Source organism: Haliotis asinina, chromosome 5, assembly GCF_037392515.1.
Source record: "Haliotis asinina isolate JCU_RB_2024 chromosome 5, JCU_Hal_asi_v2, whole genome shotgun sequence".
Taxonomy (NCBI): domain Eukaryota; kingdom Metazoa; phylum Mollusca; class Gastropoda; order Lepetellida; family Haliotidae; genus Haliotis; species Haliotis asinina.
Genome location: NC_090284.1, coordinates 24,916,858 through 24,936,148, shown reverse-complemented (window position 1 = coordinate 24,936,148; position 19,291 = coordinate 24,916,858). Strand labels below are relative to the sequence as shown.

General features: G+C 37.1%; 1 protein-coding gene across 1 annotated transcript in view; it reads right to left on the bottom strand.

Moving 5' to 3' along the window:
• Nucleotides 1-19,291, bottom strand: part of LOC137283269 (ankyrin repeat and fibronectin type-III domain-containing protein 1-like) — a 190,320-nt gene that overhangs the window by 148,958 nt on the left and 22,071 nt on the right. The window contains exons 2-3 of the mRNA XM_067814702.1: nt 15,413-15,555; nt 9,141-9,272 (exon numbers count right to left, since the gene is read on the bottom strand). Coding sequence (XP_067670803.1) covers nt 9,141-9,272; nt 15,413-15,495 — 215 coding nt within the window. The 5' untranslated portion in view covers nt 15,496-15,555. The remainder of the gene's footprint in view (nt 1-9,140; nt 9,273-15,412; nt 15,556-19,291) is intronic.

Below are 19,291 nucleotides of genomic sequence, written 5' to 3'. Positions count from 1 at the left end.
AGTATGAAGTTACATATACATGAATAAAATAATTCTTTTAGTTCACAGTTTTTCAATTATTAATAAAAGTTGATATAGACTGTGGTATATGTTTCACTACCATTACATCTCACTAAAACAGGATGAAAAGACAGCCAATTAGTCTGTGTGTCCCTGTTTGGTGATTCTGTACACTGTGTGTCATCATCCCTCAATGGAATGGATGGTATTCGTAATATCAACCACTGGGTGGTTTGGTCCAAACTTAGATATTTACAGGTTGCATATTGCTCAATGTAATTTTAAACAAGAAGACAAAGTCATCAATATCCCCCGGAGTAGAATACTCTTCATGAATATGTCTACGAGTTATGGTGATCTCAAATGTTTGGGTGAGTACATGGCGAAGTGGCATATACGGAGAGTATTGAAAGGTTTTTATGTTCTGTTCCAGACATATTGATGTGGCAAGTTTGGTGAAGAAATCGTCAACAGTTTTAAAGGTCTGCTCTGGAAAAGAGTACTTTCACCAAATTCAGTTGAAGTCAAATATTTTATTCAGACTTTCAAAAATACCAAAGGGCACCTGTACACCACAGACCTACCTATCTGCAAAGTTTGGTAAAGAAATAGTGAACAGTTTTAGTTCTGTTCCAGACAAATCGACTGTGCATGCATGGATGGATGGAGTGCATTTTAACACCCCCTGCAAAATACATTACAAAGCAGAGGATAAGAAAAAAACATGTTTTCCAAACCCATTTCTCCATTTTTACTAAATAAAGCTATTGCTGCCTACTGACTTACAACATTACAGCTGACAGTCTTCTAATGCTGTCACCCCCGTGAGGACACTCAATGTTCAAGAAGGATATGAAATATATGCAAGTTCTACACAAATCTGACTTGAACGGCTCAAAAACATAGGAAGCCATAAAACTTCTTATCTTTGTATCTTCCACTCTGTGGTTTCCAGTCGTATGAATAATTCAAGAACATTAAAGGCAGTTTTGATTAAAGAGATTGGTAATTTGGTGTAAAAACCAAGCGGGCATCATTCATAGTTCATTCATGAAGGTTCTTCATATACAGAAACTGGAGGTACAAAAAAAACATTTCCATCATATAGATGTTTCTTCTTTCTCTCAATAACTACTAATAATAACTCACTTAATGGAGGGTTTGGTCGACTCTAATACATAATGATGGCATTAAGTTCTAAAGACACTTCACAATGAAAAAATAATTGATGAATGGAAATGAATAGAATGAGAACAAAACTTTCATGAAAATGTGAAGAAGTAAAATTAGAATTTATATATCCATAGTAATAGCACTTTTTTGTCAGCTTGATGGGTGGTAAGGTAGCAAAGTGGTTAAAGCATTCGCTCATCATGCCAAAGATCTGGGTTCAATTCCCAATATGGTACAATGTGTGAAGCCTATTTCTGGTGTCCCTTGACATGATATTGTTGGAATATTGATATAAGCAGTATAAAAACCAGCTCTGTACCTGTTGTGAGTTTGACAATTTATTCCACACTTGACAGTCATGATCCACTGAGCTTACACCACAGATACACCATTGCTGTCAAGCTTTAATTGGAAGCCATGTCATTTTCTGCGCCACATAGTGCATCATTTCTGCTGATTATGAATAACAACTGGAATATAATAATTAGTTTCCTGAACGTGAGATCAGCCGAAGATCTACATTCAGCCTTGCACTGGTGAGTCAATGATTTTGGCAAACCCAAACTGTTCCACAGGAAATCTTAGCTGGAAACAATGTTTCTTGGAGTATCAAGATAGGGAGTAAAGTCCTCACACTATCGGATGATTACCTGTACGTGCAGCATTCACCTGAAACAGTCACTGTGTGACATGAATGTTGTTCAGAACATCCCACATCCTGCTGTCTACAAACTATCTGTTTGGTCATTACCTACAAACATCACTGTTGGTTATTCTATGTGGAATGCAGATGTGCCACTTATGTATTTATTTATTTATTATATTTGTCGCATCTCTGATAGACATGTTAGTTCACATCTCTATGGGCCAAGTTTGGTGAAGAAATTGTGAACAGTTTTAAGGTTCTGCTCCAGAAAAGAGCACAAACACCAACCCTGTCAATGTCAAACTTGTTGTCATGGAACCCCCCACCACCAAAAAAAAGAAAATCCACACACTGGTGTAACCCCAAAAGGCACATCTTGGGATTATGGTAAACATGGCGAACATGTGCACCAAGTGCAACAAATTCTAGTACAAATTCTAGTACTTTTTTGGCTGAGTCCCACCCGAGATTTGAACCCACACCCTCAGAGTCAGGCACCTAATCGCCAGTACACAAAGTCAGCCGCCGGGACTTCCACAAAAATGAAAGTCAGACAACAGGCTAAGCGGATGACTTTGTGTGCTGGCAATTAGATGCCTGACTCTGAGGGTGTGGGTTCAAATCCTAGGTGGGACTCAACCAAAAAGTACTAGAATTTGTACTTTACTAAGAAAGCGAAATCCCAAATATGACATATATATGCTGCATTGACCACTTTCTAAATGGCATTGTGTAATCATGTGCACCAAGTTTGATAAAGCTAAAGTTTGGTTCTGCTCTTGACAAAATAACATCCTAAAGTCACAGCCTAAGTCATGTTTCCATGGAAAATGAAAAAAATAAAATTCATATCTGGGTCTAATCCCCAAAAGGTACATTAAGGGATTATGCTTGACATATGTGCAAAGTTTGATGAAACTAGTATGTACAGTTTGGAAGATCTGCTCCAGACAAGATGACATCCTCATAGTCATAATGTAAATCACGCTTCCATGGAAAATGCAAAAAAATATAATTCATACCTGGGTCTAACCCCCAAAAGACATATCTAGGGATCATGCATGACATGTCTGCCTGAGTTTGGTTGAGTTATCACAAATAGTTTAGGAGCTGTCCTTTGGATGCAGCAACACAGATAGATGCACCCACCCACCTCCTCAAAACACATTGCGGGAGATAACAAGCATTTCTTAAGAACATGTGACAAATATTATGTGTCTGACAGAACTGTCTACTGAAATGGACGAAGACCCATAACATCATAGTATGAATGGACTTGATATGGCTTAAGAATGCATGAACATAATGACATTTAGCCTGTCAACTATGCTATTGTTCAATTCACTACGTCGTATAATGTGTGAGTGAGTTTAGTTTAACGCTGCTTTCAGTCATATTCCAGCAATAACATAGCAGCAGACACCAGAAGTGTGCTGCATACATTGTAAACATGTGAGGAATCGAACTCAGAATTGGCATGGTGAGCAACAGCTGTAACCACTAGGCTATCCCATCAACAACGATTTCAAGACTATTACAGAAAGTATGTGTCTGATACTCCTCTCTGTTGACAGACATTATGTCCAAAGACCCATAACATCACAGTCTTAATATCTAGGTGAGCTAAAACTATTCTAATTGCCAACCACCAAATTAGCAGGATTTTTCAATCAGCAAAATAACACAATTTAGTCATCCCGTTTCCGTAGAAACCAGAATGAGCTTAAGTGAATAGGCACTTTAGTTCTTCCCAGTGAAAGCTTAATGATGTCTAAACCTTTGTTTATGGCATAAAGAGATTGGCATGATCTGAAAACTGTTGAGGCCCTTCCTCAGAAAATCAATTGTGATTCAGTAAGATTAAGCAAGTACCTCTTGTCTTGGATCGACTGAGAAACCACTCGATCTAAGGTACATCAAAGGTGGCGGCCTCTTGAGTATTCCTTTCATCAAAATGTGTTCCCTAGAAATCTTTACTACTTAAACCAAAGAGAGCTTTTTTCAGAAACATTGTTACCGCTTATCATTAAACTAAATCCTTTCTTGTTAGAAAAACTTTGAAGATATTTATCCATTCTTGATGATTTTCCCATTAATCAAGAGAACACTTTCTCACACATTTCATCCTACAATGATCAGCAAGAAAAACTACATCCCAGTTCCTGTCACACACTGTTTAATATTAAATTGTTCATGTGATATTGTGTAATTGCATGTTCATCAAATACGGTTTCCCCTGAATACTTCAAAATGAAATAAGATAAAAAGTGACAGTAAAGACATAAAACCGCAAAATAAGATTGATCATATAATTTGTTCTTCACTTCTTTGATTGCTAAACTGGTTTCAGGACATGTTAGAAACATTTATGGACTTGTAAAGACATTGTGTGCCACAAAGTAGCGTCCCACCCTCTTCTCGTCAATAGGATTACTGCAACAAACTTCCTGAAAAATGTTGAATAATTAACTAAGACACAACAATGTGGAACAGACCCAATAACAGAGTGGTGCAGTGTGGAACAGACACAATAACAGAGTGGTGCAGTGTGCAACAGACACAATAACAGAGTGGTGCAGTGTGGAACAGACACTGAGATATTATTGTAGATACCATAGTGCTCAAATACATAGTGAAAACACAACTGAAACAATCTATATTTTACAGACAATAAAGCCTTATAACTTTATTATCAGATTCTCAGTCCACATAAACTTATCATCAGTGAGGACACATAACACAAGACTTGATAATCCTTCAAGGTTTCAAACACCCTTGAAGGTTCAGGTCTTCACCAAACCATGATGGTCACAGCAACTAACAGGAAGGGGTGGTTAGGCTCTGTGACTTTTTGATGCATGGCATCAAATCCAAATCAATGCTGATGCTCATGATGTCAACCAGTGTTTTGCATGTTCCCGATTTGATTCATTACACACCTGTCATATTGTCGGATCACTGCTGGAATCTGTGGTGTCAACAACAAAGAATCAAAAGAAAGCTGTCTATCAAGCTGTATGCCTTGCAATGCAGAATATAAACATGTATGTTCAATTACAAATATATCAAACCCAAAAAATACCATGTCTGCAAAGCAAAAAGGACAGATCCTTGCATAAACAGGGCAAGGAGTGTGCCATCAGTCACCTGACATAGATAATGGGTAAAAGCGGTGGTGCAGGAAATCTGATGTGATTTATCGAGAAGCCGCTGATGCCCCATCAATTACAGTTTCTGTGCAGAATCGATTTCAGACCAAGTCACATGGCTGCCTCATGTGAACACATGCAGTTTATAATTCACTGGTCACGTGGCTATTGGTGACATGGTGTCCCCTTGTACTCTGGTGACAGAGCAGAAGAGTCAATAAACATCAATACATCCACCATTGATCTATATAGCTTGGACACAATGAGAGAGAGAATCAGAGACACAGGGGAGAGAGTGCAAAATCATCATCATCATCATCATTATCACCATCATCATCATCATCATCATCATCATCATTGTCCCATCCTGCTGTTTAGATCACCAAAGCATCACCATCAAAATACATGTCTAATGTCCTCTGATCCAATATAGACACCACTTTAATGACGAAAAAAGAATAAATATGATCTCCTTCTAAACACTGGTTAAATAAATCCCTCAGCCACCGGAGACAACTTGTGTATACAGATCCTGCCAGTCATCAATCATTTGATTACATTCCATTAACCTACAAGCACAAATCTAAACACAGCTTGACATGAAAATCTGGGGTATTTTCTAAACCGTCACCCATAAACATTCCCCCCACAAGGACGTTCAGCCAGAGACTGATACAGGACCAGCAAGGTCACTCTTGTGAATCCATTAGCACGGTTGTGTCTGGTGTAACCCCATACATCAGCTCCCGATGCTGCACAAGACCAGGATTACCTTTGCAGAGGAAGAAAAAAACAAGATTCTTGCGATGTAAATATTCATAACTTGGGATTGAGAATCTCAGACTACCTTCAGAAGCTGCACAAGGAACTCATCCCATCCATCAAATCTTGGCACAACTTGTTCAATAACTGCATCAAGATTAGGTCGTTTCATAAACTAGGGGAGGTCATGTCAACCTGGGTAATCTGGAACACAGCTCACAATGTTAACTGCTTCTGATGTTGTGGCTGCAATATGGATGTATACACAAGACAGTAGTTTATTGTCATGCTGATTTACACGAAAAGAGGCAATGAATACCCACATGTCCACATTCATACAAGCTTTCCTTTTATGCATGAGACTTGTCCTACTCCATCAAAATTAGACGGAGAAATAGCAAACAGACAGAATTATGGAACAATTCTAATAATAATTCCGTCAGGTAATCAACCTGTCAAGTCTGGTGTATTCTTTGACTTCATGAGGAACCATTTGTCGCATCTGTCTGAAAGTGGCTGGGCTCAGAGATTTTACAGCACTTCACTCAGTAAGACCTGATGCATAGTTTCCAATAAACAAACATACTTAGATATTATTTTGTTTAGCTTGTATTACTATTATGAAATGTTATGCACTTCAGTCATATCTTTACTGTTAACACATAATAAGTGGTAATTTCCAAACTTTTTAAGTGTTGTTTCAAACAACCAGAGGTGAGTGAACTTAGTTTTATGTAGCACTCAGCAGTATTCCAGCTATATTGAGGCAGTCTGTAAATAATCAAGTCTGGACCAGACAATCCAGTGGTCAACAGCATGAGCATCAATCTAAGCAAATCGGATACAATGACTTGGTAAACCAAGTCAGTCAGTCTGACAACTTGATGCATTTAGTCGCCCTTTACGAGAAGCTTGGGTTACTGAAGATCAGTTCTAATCCAGATCTTCATGGGTCTATGGTCAGGAGTTGTCGATGTAATGTACAGGAAGTAGTAACATCCACTGACGATTATATGTTTATTTGCTCACTCTCCCAATATCCTTGTCCATTTTGTTGATTACTTTGAAAATATATAATGGAAATGAAGTTTATAGTTATTCTAAGATGTCAACTTTCTATAACATTCCCTGCTTATTTTTTCTGTATTACCTCCATTGGAGATATTACAGTTTGGGTGAAACTCACCATTTTCCACGTACACCCCTACATTATTTGAACCATTATCATGTCCTAGGCAAATACACAAATTTCACATACAAAATTCATCAAAAATTGTTGTATCAACAGATATTCAACATCTGTTAGAGTTAATGTGCCTTCATGCTGAATCCTTGCTGATGATTACTGGATTGTCTGATCCAGATTTGGTTATTTACAAAATGCCTGGAATATTGATGAGTTCAGTGTAAAACTAAACTCACATGCAGCAACCAATGTTAGTCCTCTGCAAGTGACTCCTCAAAGTCCTGTTACTAACACTTTAAAGCACTCTTCAGTGAAGAAGGATGGATATTCATGTTCTGACATGCATCAACACTAAATGTAATCATCTCTTTATTGAGACGATGTGGACAAGGTGGAGAACATGCATTGTCACTGGAGTGACATAATCCCCTGCCACAAATTATCAATTCAAACTTCCAGTGACCAGTTCTTGAGACATCTGGCTGACAAGCAAAACATGTAAGTGAACATGCTGAAACCTTCAAAGTGTCCGTGTGACCTTGAAAATGATGTGAAGGTCACCAAAATCAATTATGCCATCCGTAGATAAAGCTTTGTGTCAAATATGAAAAAATCCAGTTACTGGTTCTTGAGATATATTGCTGTGAAGGGTAAAATGTTAAAGTACCCTTGTGACCTTGAAATGAAGGTCAAGGTCACCAAGTCTGACCAGCACCTTTCTCATACTGTGATGAGCCTAGGTACCAAATATGAAAGGAATGTAGGCAGCCTCTTTACTTATTCCATTTCGTATGGAAGGACGGACCCTAATACTATATCTGTTAACATATAACAACTTTGATGCACATCTCAAAGGTTTGCGCTGCTCTGGAAACATAACATGCTTTACTTCTCTGTGACTGTTATTCTCAGTATATCTCTATGTCTATTAATACAACATGGATGCTGTGAAACACAAACTCATTTTAACATGAAGAAATATATTCATGAAAACTATAAAGAGTTTGGTTTAACACTACCCTAATTGTGTTCCAGATGTTACACACTATTAAAAAGAAGTGTGCCTTTTTAAATCATTTGCATTGAATGGACTTTGATTGTCTGTCTCTCTGTAAGCCTGTCTGATAGAAGGAGGATATTAAGAGAATAAATATGGATATGGAACAGTTACTAACCATGTTAGAAGAAAAGTGATGTTGCAATTCGAGGTGAGAATGTCACATGGTGTTTCATCAAAAAGGTATTCCAAGAATGACAGACAAAAAGTATTAGTGAACAGATACTTCATCCACAAAATCAGAATAAATTTTATGCTTGATTTTTAAAATGAAAAACAAATCTATCTGTTACTTTATGTTATAACGAGCTCAAGCAGTTATACAGGACAACAACAGATTCTCCTTCAGCTGAAAACAACCAGGAAGCCAGTTGAGAAGAGTCATACATAAAATGAGTCACATTCCAGCAATATTGGTACATGTAACAGGATCGAATGACCGACATCAGCTTGACCTAACTGAACGACAGAGCTCTCTCTGACATATAATCAACAAATTAACGCTGCAGCAAAAGTAGTGAGGTACGTTTTGATTTTTTGACAAGTCAAGCTACAGGCAAAGATAAAGTAAACAATAATTTGAATAATGCATAACTTAATCAAGTGTCACAATATCTTGCATAAGCCTATGACGCTTGACAGTTGCAGAAGAAGACAGCAATATTACATTATCTTTGGCATGATAATGTCTTCCTGCAACTGATTTCAATTGTTGATTCGATTCCTTGATTTTCTTCGCAAGTACCTCCTTTGAAATGATGGGCTTTGCAATAACTAGAAGGAACTCTATCGTCAGATTGTTAAATGTTAAAAAATTTGATATGATTAATTCATATTACAATTTAGAAGCTGACAACCTCAACACAGCACCGTAGACTGACACATTGCCTCCATGTCACACAAGACTATCACTGAACGGTCCTCCTGAGTCAGCAGAAAACAATGTAATAAAAACTGAGTCATCGGTTTCAGAAAATGAACATATAATGCCACAGGAATCTGAATTAATTCAATAACAAAAAGAAAAACCAATGTAAAAATTCACATACATTTGTGTACATTGCTTTACCTGATTTTTCTTTCTTGGACAGATGCCAGCTTCCCATAGTTCCTCAAACTAAGAACACCATGATACAGCACAATTTATAACAGTTCTTCTCTACTTACCTGAGAAAGACATCATCATCCTCGTCCTCATCAACTTCCTGCAGCCATCTTGTAGTACAAGGCTTCAGCAGAACCTGTGATGGGACAAAGTCCTCAAAACAGTACAACTCTGGTTCGTCCTGGTCCACCTTCCTGCAAAACAATAGATGCAACTGATAAGAACTCAAGACATTCGTGATATGACACCATCATCCAGCAGGAACCAGACTAAATAGGAATAAATGCATGCATCACTGTCTAGGATCAGTCATACTTGGACTGAACGTGGCAAATTGGTGATTCTTGACTTGGATTACTCACAAATACATTTCTAGGAAACATTGTCTGGTTAATCTAAGCATTATTACACATAATTCCTATATACTGTCATTTCGAGAAATTTTAGCATGGAATGGAGATTTTACTCCACTTCCTTCACTATTATTACCACAAAACAGCTTACTATAGTGAGTCAGTAATGAGAGCTGATTTGACTGCATACTGTTCACTGTAGTTGCTGTTTCATACAGACATTTAAGACCTGGCTCACTGCTTATTGGATTTCTTTCAGCTGAATATCCAGAGAAGATCCAGGTTAGAATGGGTCTTCAGTAACACATGCTTATCGTAAGAGGCAACTAATGAGATCAGGAGGTCAGTTCTCGCTGACTTGGTTGAAACATGTCATTGTATGCCAGTTGCTTAGATCAGTGCTCATGATGTTGATCACTGCTGCTTAGATCAGTGCTCATGATGTTGATCACTGCATTTCTGGTACAGACCACCTCCCCATAGCTGGAATCTTTGCTTTTCAGGCAAAAACCGTTAGTGCTTAGACAGATGCCATCATTGATGCTCGTTAAGCATGATGAGAATCAAATGTAGTTAACTATGTTGTCCCAGATTTTATTCATATATAAAACAGCCAATCCTACATTTCCATTAAGACATAAGGACGACAGTCACTTTCTGAATACAGAAAATACACTGAGACAAGCGTGAGCATGGTTTAATGCCACTTTCAACAATATCTCAAGAATATCATGGTGGGGAACACCACACATGGGTTTCACACATGTTGGGAACTGAACCCAGATCTTACCCTTGATTAGCAAACACTTTAACCACATGGCTACCCCTCTGCCCCCACTGAAAAGGGTGTTGCATCAATACTAGTGGTTGTATTACCAGAACAGTTCTAGAAGGCGACACAACACTCCTTAGTTAACTTCATTGTAAACACTTTCATATGACATAAGTCTATTGGTCACTGACCATATGTTGTGTAATGTATTGACAAATTGTTTACAATCTGCTACAGACTCTAGTGGTATAAATGGTATCTGTAAACAGAAGACACATGTCCAAAGCCTTCATTTACAATTAAAGTGTGCATTTGTACACTATACACACATAAAAATAAAACTCCACAAAATGATTGTATTGACATAAAAACACACTGTCATTCACTAAAATAAGCTTATATTATGAATTAGATAACAGAAGCTATAAAGAATGTAAAGTTTTTAAGATCATGTGATTACATGCCATCCCCTCTCAATGAGTTACTACATAACAAAAACGTTTTCAGATTTCTGAATTCGTTCAAGTGATATTGAATGAATACTTACTACTATTATCACAGCTGTTTTCTCACTCAGTGCTTAACATTTCAGTTTGAAAGCCCCAAAACATCTTATCTGTTTATCTGTTCTTGTACTATAGACTAATGACACGAATGCCTCACTTTGATAACTATCAGCTGTAAGCAAAGGTAAATGTGGTGTTAACTTTCTCTCTCTGTTGGGTGCTACCCAGTGCCGCTACCATTTGTCCCAGTGACAACACCACTTACACAGATTACATTACCTGCCTGGCCATCTAGACCCTACGCAGACCAGACGAAAGCTGAATAATAGCTATTAACATGTTAAACTAACTGGGGGAATATGCTTGAAAAAATGTTCAGATTAACACAGGATAAATTTTCAAATGTATTAACAGATTTCCTTTAACATGGAATTAAAAGGTCATTTTTTTGTGTTAAATGATGTTTCTCCACCTGTTTTCTAAGTTTTTATTCAATTTTGCAAATTGGATTTTCAGCACCATAATTACAATTTCATATTTTCTCCATATTTCGATGCATGTTGCGTATGTTTCATCACATGTTTTTTTTCAATTAACTTGAGTAACAATTTTTCAAATGGATATGGAAGTGACCTCGGGTTTAATTACAGAATTCTTGGAAAATTGTACCCTAAATGTTTCATGTTTCAGTTCATTTATGTAACCCAATGCTATAAAATGAGTAAAGCCACTGTTGAATCAAAATTTCAATGGATCTTTAACACTTTGTGTATAGTTTCCAAAATTAACACAATACCATATAATAGTTATGGAGTGAGTTTCAGCACTTGAGGCTGATGAAGGAAAGTCTCATGTGATGGAAAAAAACAATCTGAAAATATTCACCACTTTCTTATGTTAACCTGGAAACAAAACAAGAGCAAACCAGGATTTGAACCCAGGATGATTGGCTTCTCAAGTGTTAACTCTGTGAAGAACTTCATTCTACCTCACAGTTGATGAACCACATTAATTTACCATCTTACCAACCTTTTGTTCAGTGCTAAAGCCCTAAGGCAAGTCTAGATTTCCTCAGAACTCAATGGAGCTCCTTTTCCATTTGAATTTAATATTTTTTTTGTTTTAATCAAGATTAAGAAGTTTTTATATATTAGACTAAGTGTTGGTCAAGGTGAGCTACAGCTCTTCCCAACTCCCTCATCCCATGCATCAGGTAGTCTAGGGGTTTTAGAATCTCGTCACAACAAAGACCGAGGTTTGATTCCCCTCATGGGTACAGTGTGTGAAGCCCATTTCTGGTGTCTCCTGCCATGAAAGTAATCTTGCTAACAGCGGCATAAAACTATACTCACTCACTAACCCCTGACATGCCTTCATGCCCTTGGGTCATTATAGGAAGTCACGTATTACAGAGTAGGATCAAGTATGGGATGATTATAAACTACAGTTTTCATAATACGGCAATTGGCTGAATCACGAGGGGCACCTGTTTGTGATCAGAATAGCAGTTTGATCTGATTAATTACCTTGGCAGTTATGTGTAAATGTCAGACACACTGATGACCCTTCTTGAAAGTCTACTGGGAACAAAAACAATATATTCTGGGCTAATATTAAGTCATGAAGCTAAATAATACTGCATGCCATCCAAGCCTCATGTCAATAATTCATCCCCAAGAACAAATGCAAGTAATTTGTATGATATTATGTTTCACTAGAGTCCTCAAAAATCACACTCATTTCATGTAGACATACCATCCTTATATGAGGGGGATTTCTATGACAATTAATGATTGGTCACGAGCCCTGTCAGTAAGTGAGCTGGATTATGTGATGCTCTAAATGCTTTCATTTTTTTTGCTTGTTGTTTAAAGCCCCAGACAGCAATATTCCAGCTATATGGTGGTAGTCTGTGAATAATCAAATCTGGACCTGACAATCCAGTGATTAACAGCATATATGCAATTGGAGTATGATGACAGTTTTGAATAGTAACTAAAATTCACATTTGAAGCAAGCCATTTTTAAGTGATTCAGGTCTCAGTAAGTATGGTGGTAGTCTGTGAATAATCAAATCTGGACCTGACAATCCAGTGATTAACAGCATATATGCAACTGGAGTACGATGATAGTTTTGAATAGTAACTAAGTTTCACATTTGAAGAAAGACATTTTTAAGTGATTCAGGTCTTAGTAAGTATGGTGGTAGTCTGTGAATAATCAAATCTAGACCTGACAATCCAGTGATTAACAGCATATATGCAGTTGGAGTGTGATGACAGTTTTGAATGGTAACTAAGTTTCACATTTGAAGCAAGCCATTTGTAAGTGATTCAGGTCTTAGAAAGTATGGCTATGGACCTGGCAGTAAGGAGTTAAACTGATGACTAATGAATTCTGGTACAATCAAGGGAAGTAACTCTACAAATTTTTTAGAAGTTGTTTATCTGATGTACAAGCAAGTGAGTGAGTTTAGTTTTACTCTGCACTCAGCCATATTCCACCTATATGGCAGCAGTCTATAAATAATCAAGTCTTGATCACACAATCCAGTGATCAACAGTATAAGCACTGATTTACATCAATGGGATATGATGACATAAGTGAAGATAGTCAGTGAACCTGACTACACAATCCCAGTTATTCGCCTCTTATGAATTTGATGCATTAAAAAACCTAATCATAACAAAACAAAACAGTAATGACAAAACATTTGGCAAATGAGGATTTTCATCATTTAATGAAACAACCAGTCCTTTGCAGATAATGAATAATTGATTTGAACTGTTGCCAGTTTCATCCTTCATTCATCCTCTCATAAAACCGTTGCATCTGCAGTCATTTCAAACTCATATCAGTCTGTGAAATTTTGATGTCCTCTATTCATCCACACAGGATGATCATGTGTCTTTTAATAAACACATGACATTGACTCATTTTGATAAATATCCTGACACCATAGAATAAAGATGGATTTCTGCCATTAATTCATGTTCGCACTGCCTATCAGTATCAACTACATACCAAATTAAAGGCAAAAAAACAAACAGTTTTGACAATCTTTTACTTCAACAGTTCCCAAGAATTGCATGGTTGTCTATTATACATGAAAAATGTAAAACAGGGGCATAACAGTGAACAACAGAGGACAAATTGAAAAAACCCGGACACAGGAAGAATTCCCTGCTTCAAGGTAAAACAGAAGCAGCTTTATGTTTCTTAAGTTTAAATGGAGAACAGGTATTTTCTAAATATGACATAAACGTACACTATGTAACTCTAAAGTAGTTCGAAAAAAATTGAAAAACTATTAGTATATTGATCTCAAAGTTTATTTGAGAAACCAAAGATAACAGAAGCAGACACTCTGTTTCAATAAGGCCATCTTTTGTTGAAAATGAGTCATATGAAGTGTCTTTTGAAAACTACGGCCAGATATATTAATATTGCTTCTCTCTGATACATTTATCACTTCCTGTCATATCCCAAACACAAAATATGAAACATATCTGGTCATAATTCCTTATCAGAAAATCTGAATTCAATATGAGCCCTCCCCTGTGTGGTAGATCTTCATTAGCTTGATGAAATGTCCTCCTCCATGTCCTCCCTCACTTCCTGCAGAATACTAATCCCACATGTACCATAATAACCATAATAAACTCCCCAGGAAAGTAAGACATTGATATAGTGAATGTCTATGAAACCTGTCAACAATGAGTAAAATGTATGTAAAGAGATTTTTGTTGTTGCTGATGTTGTTGTTGTTTAATGTCACACTCAGCAACAATAAGTCTGTAAATAATCAAGTCTGTATCAGACAATCCAGTGATCAACAGCATGAACATCCATATATGCATCTGAGATATGATGACAGGTGTCAACTAAGTAAGCAAGTCTGATCACCAAATTCTGTTAATCACTTCTCATGACAAACAACAATTCTATCCTTGGTCTTCACTGACATTTTCAAGCAGTTTCCAGTTCTACACATCTGCTTACATAAGGGCAGTGGGTGACATGCTCATGAAGATGTGAATTGCTTTGTACATTTTCAGTTGGATATAAAGGTTTTCTACTGATTGACCAGGGAAGTTATTTGAACAGGGATTTATTACAGTGATTGTGGTAACATACAATGTAGAGGTGAGACCTGTGCGTCTACTGGTTGTATTATACCCAGAAATGTGTAAATTGTACTTACAAGGCTTCACAGAGATAGTAAATTATCTATTCATTGTGAATTTCTTATTTTTGAATTTTGTGAATTTTTCTTATTGGTACCTTGATGGAAAACACATAGCAACATGTGAACAATTTATTTTGTCAACAAAACAACACAGTTTCTAAATGTAAATGCCATTTCACAGACAGCACTAATCTGTTTGCAAAACGTTGTATTTGTGTTGGAGGCACCTGGATTCTGAATGAGAGGACACTGCAGTCTCTACTAACTCTTAAGTGTTTTTGCCATACTAATATCAACCATCCAAGCAGATGAAATCAAAAGTACTTTCACAATTCATTTGTTTATTTGTTTATTTGCATCATGCAACTGTGAAAAGATAAATAGACTCATTCAGATTAAAATACTTAACAATAAACACCACTGATGTTAAAATTAGCTGTTTCAGGAATAAGTATGCAGATCAGATGTCAGCACTGACTGCACATATCAAACATAACAGTAAATATAGGCATACCTTGATAATTCTGGAAATTCCTTGTCCAAGTCCCATACCTCAGGAGAGGATGGGAACCAATCAGTGACTGGCCCTGGCATCATTGTCCAATCAGGATCTGGCCTTCTTGCTAGCTGGTCTCCACATCAGTTTAGTCATTATTCCTGGAAAAGAGACACATATAATGCAATAGGGATTTTAGTGGATGGTTCCTTTTAATCAGACAGCAACTATGATTTTAATCATAATAAGCGTTTGCCTCTAATATGGCAATGTCCCCTGCTGCTAGAAAAGAATGAAATATTTGTAACACGTTCACTACTTTTTAGTTTTGGTCCCATATAAGATTCCTGAAAAGACTGGAGTCTGCATAATCACCCACAGTAGGGTGTCAACATAATTGAAGACATTGGGAGCAATGCTTTATGAGATAACATGAGTTTGAAAAGTCAAAGTGTCATGTGACCTTGAAGATAGGACCGATGCCTGTGTAATCCCCAAATGTAGCTTGTCATTGAATTTGAAGACATTGGGTATAACAATTCACGACATATCACATTAACCAGAATCAGGACATACGTATGGACACTGCAGAATACAGTCTCCCATTCAGGCGGGGGATAAAAGGGCAAAAATAACACTGGGAGCCTACAAACAATTTCACTCAACAATACAAACATATATTCAGAGACTAACAGTCTATAGTACAGCCAACAGAGGCATATATGTGCCTTTATGGTGAGACATATGTGCAATAACCTTCGGCATTAACCGGTCAAACATTAACCCCCTTTTCTCCTGACTAACAAGTTACTAAGTATAAATATATAATGACATCTATTGAGTCTAATGATGATATTGTCAATCGGTCCACTGAGCTCATTCACGTCTATTCACCAGACAAAAACAATTTCCCTCCCTCCTTACCAGATGTATGTCAGTCAATCACATGCATATTCATAGTCACTAAGAAGTCTTACATAAAACCAACAACCCACAGGTCATTTACATTATATTCATATGCTATTTACGTATTTAGAATTAGTTATATCACATTTGATATGAACGTTTATTCATTACTTCACATGTTTAGCATGTTAGACATGCATCAACTAAATACTATTATCAGGGACACGTGAAGGTGTGGGTTAGAATGTATCTTCCATGCGTGTCGTAAGGGGCAACTAACAGGATCAGGGGGTCAGACTCACTGACTTGGTCAACACATTGGCCATCGGTTCCCAATTGTGCAGACTGATGCTCAAGATGTTGATCACTGGATTGTCTCTTCCAGTCTTGAATATTTACAGACCGCCATCATATAGCTGGAATATTGCAGAGTGTGGCATAAAACTGTATTCATTCACTCACTATCATCAGAAATAGAGTCAAGGCAAACAATTCAGCTTGATTGTAAAGGAAACCATTGTTAGCACCATGACATTGAACACCCAAGATGTTTTAACAAATTTAGCAAAATCATGGAAACAGTATCAAGTCAAGATCGAAGGGAAATTATTTCAACAGGTCAGTTGGATATCTTTGGCAGACTCATTTCAAAGTCCTGATTCCACTATTTCCAGGATGTGAATAACATCCTATTATGCATGTGATGCACATCAATACAGCCTGGCTGCACTGGATAGATGTGCTTAAAAAAACAACCCTTGCAACCCATCACAGCCTGTCTACTTCCTCTTAGAGTCTTTGGATGTTTTCTTCTGAAGAAATATAATCTACCAAATGGGAACCGAAATAACATGGGAGCTTGGAATAGCTCATATCTCTATTGGTGTAATCACAGCATGTTATAAGGGCAAACTTTGTAATGAGAGGTCAAAGATATAATTGATCCAACCTCACTACAGATTAGTGATTGAATGTTTATGCTCAGCTTGCTTTTCCTGACAAGTAATATTTACTTCAAAAATAAATCTGTCAATTACATTCAGTTTCTATTTTCATAGTGTTTCACTGCACGTCAGTGGTTATTTTTTTAGTTAACAGAATTCCTTATAGGAGTTGAACATATAACATAAGTTTTTAGGAATATCCTTTCTATAAAATACTTTTGAACATTGTCAAAACACTGAAACAAACTTAATTCAAGTAATATCTCACAATGAATTGCTTGTTTGTATGTAAAGAAAAGTGTTGGTCTCTTTTTCATCATTGTCTTCAAGTGGGATTTCTTGTACAAAAGGATAGCCTTGCAGCTATGACGTCTTCTTCAGTCTTTCAATCAGTCTTCTGTGTTTCAAACAAACATGGATATCAAAAGAACCCCACTGGCCTCGCTGTGTCCTTCCTTGATCACAACTTGGAACATTAGCTAAAAATAACATCTTTGTCCCTGTTTTAACCCCCCAAAATTATTTCAAAATGCTGACTGAACTTGTTCAATGCGAGCTTACAAAGGTATGAGTGCATAATTTTATTCTGAGTGTGGATGCATGCATTCACAACTAGAATTTCGATTGTGGCTGTTTCCAATAAGGAAGGACATAACAACCCCCTTCATGAACAATTGGTGTCAACACTGATTTACAGACGTCCCTTCATTTGCTTTTATGCTTATGGGATTCTGTTCTCTGGTGACACTTTCCACTTTCTGAAATGAAACTATGGCAAAGAATGGGTAATATATAGGTAAATACCTGGGTAAATATCATATTAGTACAGAGAAATTATACACTTGTTGATTGAGGATGTCTCACCTGGCAGTTTAAACAGTCTGCTGTATCCACTTATCATTAACTGGGAAAAAATCAAATAGTCATGCTATCAGATGTGAACCCAACCACACCCTATGCTCATTTCCAGTGCAAATTGGCTGAGGCCATCACTCTATCGTAGGTGTGTTGTTCACACAGCTAGATCGCAAGTATATATCCCATGAGCTTGTTCAAGGATTACCCTGCATTCTTCAACTAGTGACATCACTCTGCTCTTCCATTAAGTGGGTATCATCTACACAGGGGTATCAGAAGAGACTGGGTTTGTTGACGTTGGAGATTTGTCCCGACACCCTTTCTATTCATTGTCATAGGAGACTGTTATAAATATAAATAAACTGTCACTGTTGGAGGGTGATCGGGCTCCTCTGTCAAACAATTGGTGTCCCATACTTTTAAGTATGCACAATGTTTGTGCTGTAACTAAAACTTGGGCTCATGAGTGTTGGTGTCCATGGTATTATTAACAATTCTTTGAAAAATAGGGAATATTCTAGAACGAGCATTTGAGCGGATATTGTTTAGAAGAGAGAGGCCACCACTTAAACATGTTGGTTTTTTATATATATATCAAACAGCAGGAGAAAGAATGAGCAAATGTAACATGATAATAGTAATAGCCATTTATAAATCACATGTTTCCACACACTTGTACAATCTCAAAACGCTAGTACATTATTACCCTGGATAACCCAAGCTGCCTGTTAGGCACTAGAAGGTGATGTTACATGATTCATCCCATCTCGTATTCATTTTCTGCAGGGTGAACATAGGCAGTTTTGAACAAACTCACTTGTCTAAGGTGTGACTATATGTACAACATGTTTCCTTGTGGAGCAGAACTGAAGTCCACTCTAAGGAATCAAGCTGCCAAACACAGACACCCACCAAAGGACTCTAAATGCCTAACATTGCCAAACACAGACACCCACCAAAGGACTCTAAATGCCTAACGTTGCTTAACTTTCAACGGATTTGTGATCTGAGCTCTATGCACAGGACCACACACCACCTCCATGTTGACATGAGATCATCCTTTCAAAATAAAAAAAATTTAACTGTACAAACAAAGTATTCTATTCATTACAGCATCGTTAGAAATGTAAATGTTTTTACCTCTGCAAAAGTTGAGGGAGAATCATCTATTACACATGAAACAAAATTT